This window comes from Trichechus manatus, unplaced genomic scaffold, assembly GCF_000243295.1.
Source record: "Trichechus manatus latirostris isolate Lorelei unplaced genomic scaffold, TriManLat1.0 scaffold00176, whole genome shotgun sequence".
In the NCBI taxonomy this organism is placed as follows: domain Eukaryota; kingdom Metazoa; phylum Chordata; class Mammalia; order Sirenia; family Trichechidae; genus Trichechus; species Trichechus manatus.
The window spans coordinates 4,506,495-4,515,799 of NW_004444112.1; the positions used below are offsets into that span (position 1 = coordinate 4,506,495).

The 9,305-nt window shown below is 39.9% G+C and overlaps 1 protein-coding gene across 1 annotated transcript in view; it reads left to right on the plus strand.

Annotated features, from left to right (window-relative positions):
* Nucleotides 1–5,602, plus strand: part of LOC101350500 (zinc finger protein 772) — a 287,781-nt gene extending 282,179 nt beyond the window's left edge. The window contains 1 exon segment of the mRNA XM_012558578.2: nt 5,308–5,602. Coding sequence (XP_012414032.2) covers nt 5,308–5,602 — 295 coding nt within the window.
* The last annotated feature ends 3,703 nt before the right edge of the window (nt 5,603–9,305 follow it).

Genomic DNA, 9,305 nt, shown 5'->3' on the forward strand with positions numbered 1-9,305 from the left:
TTTGGACATGTTAGCAGGAGAGACCAGTCCCTGGAGAAGGCCATCATGCTTGGTAATGTAGAGAGTCAGTGAAAGAGAGGAAGACCCTCAACGAGATGGATTGACACAGTGGCTGCAACAATTGGGCTCAAACATTGCAATGATTGTGAGGATTGCACAGAACCGGGCAACGTTTCATTCCATTGTACATAAATGGGGTTGCTACGAGTTGGAACCGACTTGATGGCAGGTAACAACAACACATTCTCTGTTATCATAACATCTCTCTCTTACACACACAGACACATAACACACATTTCCCATTTTCACCTGTGTGTGTGTGTGTGTATGTATGCATACACACACACACACACACACACACACACACACACATCTCCTATTTTTTCCAACATGTATAACCTGTGTTGTTGTTAGTTGCATTGAGTCAGCTCCGACTCATGGCGACCCTGTGTACAACAGATCCAAACTTTCTGCGGTCTTGCAACATTTTCATGCTTGAGTCTGTGTATTTTGAGTGCCTTCCAACCTAAGGGGCTCATTTTCCAGCACTATATGGAATAATATTCTGTCGTGATCCATGGGGTTTTTGTAGATCTCCAGGCCTTTCTTCCTAGTCTTAGTCTGGAAGCTTCCCTGAAACTTGTCTATCATGGGTGACCCTGTTGGCATTTGAAATACCTATGGCATGGCATAGCTTCCAGCATCATGGCAACACACAAGCCACCAAAGTGCGACAAATTATAACAGATGGGTGGTGTAACAAATGTAAAGACCACTTAAAAGACCATTTTTTGCCATCCTTGTAGTTGCCCTTCTTGGCAAAGGTGTAGTATTTTTGTGTGTTGCAGTGCATTTTCGATTCTGACTTTTTTATAACATGACTCCTCAAGAATGAGATAAAACACCTATTCCCACACAAAATTCTGAGACAATACGGTTTAGACCCCGCCTCTTTCAGTGCCACTACCCTGGAAAGGCAGTTTTCCTGTTCTTCAAACACTGTGCCTGTGTAGTGCGCATGCTGCCCTCCTTGGTCCAGCGCCTGGGGAGGTTAGAGACAGCACTGCATCCAGGCTGTGCAAAATAGGAACGCATGCTAGGTGTGGCATTCCAGGGTGGCGGCAGGGGAATTACTGGCTTAGAGGGTTGTTGTTGTTGTGTACCATTGAGTCCGGTTCTGACTCATGCTGTTGTTGTTTTTAGGTGCCACAGAGTCCTGGTCCTGTGCCATCCTCTAACGGTTGTCATGTTTGAGCCCATCGTTGCAACCACTGTTTCAATCCATCTCCTTGAGGATCTTCCTCATTTTCTCTGACTCTCTACTTTACCAAGCATGATGTCCTTCTCCAGGGACAGGTCCCTCCTCATAACATGTCCAAATTAAGCCGGAATATCAAGGAAATGCTTTAGCTGATTATTATGCAAAATTAGCTGCAACCTCATTGATTGCTAGAAATTGCCCTACGATACTTAAAGAAAATTCTAAATTTGAAGACCTTTAGAAATTGTAAAACAAAAACAACAGGATGCTTCTGAAAAGATAAACTTTGATAAGTGTTGGCTGTAAACTTAATGAAAACACTGGATTGATAAAAGGACCAAATAAAAAATTAGTTTTACCCGAATTATTAAAGGATCTTTTTTTATTTTACTTTAGATGAAAGTTTACAAAACAAACTAGCTTCTCATTAAACAGTTAGTACACAGATTGTTTTATGACATTGGTTAACAACCCCACAACATGACTGTAAAGGATCTTTTAATAGACTTGTGCATTCTCTAACTCATCATGGTATTAAGAAAATGATACAAATTATGAGAAATTACTGATAGGGTCATTTTTCCCAAGAATCTGAAAAAAATCTATAATTAATGTTGCATTTGTTTAACCCATAATCCAGGAAAAGCTATCATGACAGATTTTGGGCAGTATCCTCCACCAAAAGGACCTCTTGAACATTGGCAAGTGGATTTTATAAAATTACCTCCCTCTATGGGATATCATTATGTTCTGGTTATGACTTGTATGTTCTCCAATAGGAAAGAAGCGTTTCCTTGTAGAAAAGTTGATTCAATTACGGTGGAGAAAATAATTTGCCTCTTTAGGGATTTCCTAAAGAAATATCAAGTGATAGACGAACTCATTTTACTGGGAAGATTATTCAACATTTAATGAAAAATTTAAAAGCCAGTCTGCATTATCATTGTCCCTGTTATCCCCAATCTTCTGGAAAAGTTGAGAGAGCTAATGGGATTTTAAATTAAAAATTGCTAAAATGATAGAAGCCACAAGACTTCCTAGGCCAAAAACCTTACCTCTGGCCCTTCTTGCTATGAGATCATCCCCTACAAGAAAACATAAATTAACCCCCTATGAAATTAAAACTGGACGTACTATGTCTTTGGCTATTTCTCCTTAGGGTTTTCAAGACCGTGACGTTTCAGAAGCATTTTGCCAGACCTGTCTTACGAGGCACCTCTGGGTGGATTTGAACTGCCAACATTTCTGATAGTAGTCAAGCTCTTATCCGTTTGCACCACCCAGGGACTCCAGTTGCCTAGAGAGGTGTTTTATATTTTAAAACGCCACATTTATTTATTAAAGGAAATGACTGCTAGTTTTCCCTTTCCTTAAAGCTTTCTGCTAATGCACACAGAAACATTCTTGTGAAAAGGATTAAGGATTACCCTTATCCCCTAGCTCTCAGTCTCCCCAAAACAAAAACAATAAAAACAAAACAAACTTTAAGCACACACAGAAGAAAGAAACGAGTGAGGAAAAGGGACTTAAAAAGCTCAAGCTTTCAAGCATTTTTTGTTTCGGCAACCCTTCCGCCCCATGGGAAAATTAAAACAAGTGAAACCCCACAAGCCAAGCCATCTTCTCAACTAGAAGTAGACGCCTTCCCAGCAGCCTTTGCGGGAGGACGCGCGCGAGGATTTATGGGGAATGTAGTCCCTGTGGTAGTTCCGCCCGCGGGTAGCTTTGCGCAGGCGTCTTGGCCCTGGGGTCTGGTTCCTGGTAGGGTGACTTCTGGTTGTGCCCCAGGGTGGCCGGGCTGGGGTGAATACCGGAGACGAAGGAGGCTGGGGCCGTCCCTCCTTGCCTCCAACTCTCCCCCTCAGAGGGCGGTGGCCAGGCTAGGCTGTGAGTGTCGGGCCTTCCAGGCTGGATGCGCACGTCTCTGCCGAAAGGAGCACCATTTGCGCGTAAGAGGCTGCGGGGCAGGGCGGCTGGACGTCCGGCCACTCCTGCAGCTTCAGACCGTTTACGCAACCTGGTTAATTGTTCCTTCAACAGAAGCGCGCAAACCTCTAGAGCCAAGCTTCTTGTTAGCTGTCTTCGAGTCAATTTCGACTCATAGTGACCCTATAGGACAGCGCAGAACTGCCCCATAGGGTTTTCTTAGTTGTAATCTTTATTGGAGAGCCCTGGTAGCGCAGTGGTTAAGAACTCGGTTGCTAACGAAAAGGTCGGCAGTTCCAATCCAGCAGCCCCCTCCTTAGAAACCCTATTGGGTTGCTGTGAGTCGGAATCGACTCGAGGGCAACGGCTTTTTTTTTTTTTTTTTTTTAAATATCTTTACTGGAGCCCATCGCCACATCTTTTTTCTTTGGTGGGTTTGAGCGTCCCTCCTTTAGGTTAGCAGTGTACCACTGGAGCTCCTGGTGGTTCAGATCGGTGGCTCTACATGTGGACTTGGAAAATTACTTAAGCTTTTTGTACCCCCATTTCCATGTCAATAAAGCAGGTATGATAGTAGTACTTATTTCAGAGTTATTGTAATAATTAAATTAGTTAATATTTGTAAGGCACTTAAAACAGTGTCCTGGGGACCACTCCCCCAAATATAAAGGGTGGTTGCTGGGTGGACTACATACTAAAGGAAGATGGCCAGTTCGTCTTTGGGACCTGCAGACTGCGTTACTTTCGGAATATCATTGACTTCTTGACGTTAAAATTGTAAAAATACGCCATAATCTCCTTGGCTAATTCCTTTTGGTGCTGATTTACTCAGATAATGATTGAAGAACAGTTGATTGACTCAAATGTTGATTGAATAACTGTTGATTAAAGTAACACCATGAGAAGTGTCTTTGTGGAAAATTTCCCACATGGCCATGCTTATTTCCTGTGGCTAAATTTGTAGGATTTTCCTGAGTCCACTGTGGATGGGTTGGCCCCACCTGAGCATGGTCGGCCTGGCCCTTCTGAAGAGCTCAATATGACCCCATGCCAGCTAATCTGCAGAGGTTTAATAAAATTAATACTACGTACTAGAGTTTGATATCTTAATTCATGTTAAGGCACCACATTATTTATCCACCATTGTTTTTACACTGTGAGTGCAAATGTCAACACAGTTAAAGAAAAAAAGAAAGCAAATGATGTTTTAGCATAATTATGAAAGTATACTTGACCTTGAGGATCCCTTGAAAGGATCCCAGGGCTCAGTGGAGCACTTTAAGAACCACTGCCCTAGATAAGGAAACCCTGGTGGTGTAGTGGTTAAGTCGTATGGCTGCTGATTAAAAGGTTGGCAGTTCAGATCCACCAGGTGCTCCTTGGAAACTCTCTGGGACAGTTCTACTCTGTCCTGCAGGGTTGCTATGAGTTGGAATTGACTCAATGGCTGCAGGTTTGGTTTTTATCGGTTTGCCCTAGATAAAATCATGCATCCTGAGATACGACACGAATGTTTACTGTGCCTCTGTTTTTAAGGGAAAAAAACTGGAAACAACTGAAATACTCATCTACAGGAATACGAAAGATACAGTTGTAATAAATCCTACAATAAAATACAGTATTGAAAATGAATGACCTAGAGTTAAAAGCATCAACAGTAATGGATGTCACAAACTTAATACTGACATATATTTCTTAAATTCAAAATCAAGTTAGCAGAAAAATGCATCCAGTTTGATACTGTTTACATAAAGTGCTAAAACATATTTTTTAAAAAAGTTGCTGTTTAGGTGACTCTGACTTATGGTGCCCCCATGTGTGTCAGAGTAGAACTGTGCTCTGTAGGGTTTTCAATGGCTGATTTTTTGGAAGTAGATCACCAGGCCTTTCTTCCAAGGTGCCTCTGGATTGACTCAAACCTCCAACCTTTTGGTTAGCAGGTGAGCACTTTAACTCTTCACACCACCCAGGGTAGGTATGCGGTAAAACATTCAACAAGACGTCCTAGTTCATCATACATCAAAGAACTCACGCTAGGGAGGAAGCCTATGAGTGTACTGAATATGGGAGGTCTTTGGTGATCATTCATCCTTTACACAACATACTGGAACTCACACCAGAGAGAAACCCTATAAATGTAACAAACATGGAAAAGCCTTCAGCCACATGATGGCCCTTATTTGACACCAGGGAATCCATACTAGAGAGAAACCGTATATTTCTAACAAATGTGGGAAAGACTTCTGGAATAGTTGAACACTTTCTCAATATTAGAGAATTCATACTGGAGAGAAGCCCTATGAATGTAATGAGTGTGGATATGCTTTTGCTCACAGTTCATCCCTTAGTCAACATGTGAAAAATCATACAGGCAAAAAACCTGTCAGAGTAAACTCTCTGAGTCTGTTGAAATAAAAGCAAAGAGTATTATTGAAATATTGAGATTCTTGAATAGGGCAGCATTCAGTTCTGAAAACAAAATGCTCCAAAATCTGAAAGAGGAGAGGGATTTTCACATATGAGGGCTGGGGGTTATACACGAGTCACAAGTAAACCTTTCAAAACGTCAGTTAATCTATTTTTTGTCACAGACTTTCTGGGGGCAACCTGAGTAAGCATTCTTCCGATAACATTCTGTGTAAACATTTTCTCCTGAGAATAGAACACTTTTTGTCATGCTCCATTCTTAACCACAAAGAAAAACATTTCTTTAGCTATTAGATTAAGTCTGTACAATGGTCAGCTGTTGCTGGCCAACAAAAAAACAGAAGTGCATTCTTTAAGTTAAATGGAATTGGTGTCAGACCTAAACTCAGACATTTTATGCATGTGACTTGTCTGAGAGTTTTAGGGTACTCTTACAAATTTTATGAATGCACTAGACATGGGAAAGCTTTCAAAATTAGCTCAATACTTATTAGACATCAGAGAGTTCATATTATGGATTAATTTTAATAATTTGATGAACTTGATGAAGCTTATACAGCTTCAAACTCTGTTACATTGGAAATCACTTTCCAGAGCTAACAGCCAACTTTTTATTAACTACTAACAGAAAATACTTAATTACAAGTATTAGGCCCATTTGTTGTACAGTATAAAGATTTAAAACATATACACAGGTAAAAAAATAGAACAGCAGTTGAATACAGTATCCTAGAATGTTATACATAAGGTCAACTATTATTTCTTCCTAGCATTCCTAGAATTGATGCATTTGAATTCTCCTGTAGGTGAAGAATACTGAATATACCATGGACTGCCAGAAGAATGAACAAATCTGTCTTGGAAGAAGTACAGCCAGAATGCTGCTTAGAAGCAAGGATGGTGAGACTTCGTCTCACTTACTTTGGTCATGTTATCAGGAGTGACCAGTCCCTGGAGAAGGACATCACGCTTAGTAAAGTAGAGGGTCAGTGAAAAAGAGATGGATTGACACAGTGGTTGCAACGATGGGCTCAAACATAGCAATGATTGTGAGGATGGCACAGGACAGGGCAGAGTTTCATTCTGTTTTACAGGGGGTTGCTATGAGTCAGAACCGAATTGACGGCACCTAACAAAAACAGCAACAGTATTTCTGGTAGTTTTAAATAACTCAGGAGGCAGTGTTTCTGTTTAATTCATTCAGAATATCACATGCAGAAGTGGTGGGAGGACTGATTTCCTGGGGAATTTGTTTTGCATTCTTGTTATGTAAATACCTGGCTTTGAAAATGCCTGAACCAACACTTCAGCTGAAATATTGCTTCCCTACCATAATGTTACTTGATATTATGAAAAATCAGCATTGACTGTCCATGAATAATGGCGAGACAATGATGTTCACAGCACTAAATCTGATTAGTCTTCTCAAGTATTGTTTGTGCATTTAAAGTTGAATAATATCTAGGCTTCTAAACATTTATTTAAATTGCTATTTTGGACCATGACATGTGATTATAATGAAGTAAAAGTGATTTTCTGGGTTACGGGTATTATTCCTCAGAGATGTCATCTTCTACATCTGTCTCCTTTTATGCCGACACAAGAAGCATGTTTAATATTTTTTTTTTAATTTGTGGTGGAAATATATACAACAAAATCTTCACCAATTCAACAGTTTCCTCATGTACAATTCAGTGTCATTGATTACGTTCTTAATGTTGTGCAACCTCTGTCACCAGAGTTTTCCAAATTATTCCACCACCATTAACATAACCCTAGTGCCCCCTAAGCAAAAACTCCTCCTTCCCCGCTCCCTACCACCCCTGGTAACCACTAATAAGCTTTGGTTTTTATATATTTGCTTATTTCATGAGTGAGATCATACAGTATTCATCCTTTTTTTTACTGACTGATTTCTCTCAACATAATGTTTCCTAGCTTCACCCATGTTGTGGCATGCCTTATTTATTTATGTATTGAGTGTTGTTCAGAGTAAGTTAACACACAACAAACACTATTTTATGGTTACAGGACACTCCATCATGGAGCTATCATTTCTCCCCCGTTTGCTCTTTCATTCTTATCTCTTATCTCCTTCTTTTCCATCCCTATATCTGCAGTGTCCCCTGAGCAATTCTAAAGTTTCTGCCTAGGCACTGAGACACCAAGAAGAAAGCTACTACATGTCGGCATCAGGAGAAGGATTCTGTGAGATACAGTGTTATACTGAAGGTTTTACTCAAACTTATGAGAAAGCCTAAAATAAAAGCTTTCATTTTTATGGCAAAACAATGTCCTAGGGATAGTTTTATGAGAGGTATATATGAAATCAAGTTCAGTAAGTCCATAACTGCCTGTATTCACCTGAAACCTCTACCGAGAGCACTTGCATTGGACTTCATCCTCTTATTCCATATAATCCTCAAATCATTAAAATTACTTTGGCAAGAAGAATTCTAAAATATTTTTATCTCTTCTAAACCTGTAGAGAGGGTTCTATTCCCAGCAAATGCACCTCAGGCATAGCCACCCCCTGTCTGTCAGTGGAAACTTGCATGTTGCTATGATGCTTAACATGTTTCAGTGGAACTTCCAGACTAAGATAGGCTAGGAAGAAAGGCCTGGCAATCTACTTCCAAAAATCAGCCAATGAAAACCATATAGACCACAATGGTCTGATCTCATCTTGTGTTGTGGTATCATGAGGAGTTGACGCTGACTCAACGGCAGCTAGCAACGACGGCAAACCTTCATCAGGGCCACTTTGGGTTGTAAGTGACAGAACCAAAACCAAAAAGCTAAACCCGTTGTTGTCGAGTCAATTCCAACTCATAGCTACCCTGTAGGACAGAGTAGAACTGTCCCATAGGGTTTCCAAGGAGAGGCTGGTGGATTCGAACTGCCAACCTTTTGGTTACCAGCCAAGCTCTTAACTACTACACCACCAGAGCTCTGACAGAGCACACATACCTATTTAAGCAACAAAAGAAAGTTGATTGGCCCATGTCACTGAAAAGTCCACTATAGCTACTGGAAAAGAAGAGAGTGATAAAATTTTTTGGAGATTAAATGATTACTTAGAAAACCGAAGAGAAACAGTGGAAAAAATGATTAAAAACTCCTAAGCAAGTTCAGAAGATGACTAAATACACAAGTAATATATATTTAAAACCAAGACATTCCAAAAGACCTACAACAGCTAGTTAGAATGAAAACGGAAAAATTTTCCATTCAGAGTCGTTCCATAAAATATAAACTACTTAGGAATGAGTGTAACAAAAAATATACATCTCTACATCACTGGAATCCCAGGGACTCCAAATGGACAAAGAAAATCGCTTTTGATTGTTCTGAAGATAATGCCACAAACAATAAAATAGCTCTGAACCTTCATGTACTGAGCACAGTATTGTTAGAGGACTACAAGAGAGGGTTTAACTCCTAACTTCTTTTAATCTTTGCTATATAACAAACATATATATAGATACCCTATTTTATTTTCCCAATATGAGAGGTTATTGTAGAGCTATATATGGATGTGGCATTTAGTATTATTAAGTCATAGTATAATTGCATCAAAAAGAAAACTCAATTGATTTAGATGATTCAGAAGATGAGATATCAGAATTGAAGTTAATTTAAGACTTTTGGGATGATGTGATTAGGGTGACTGTGTTTTGTATATTGTTAG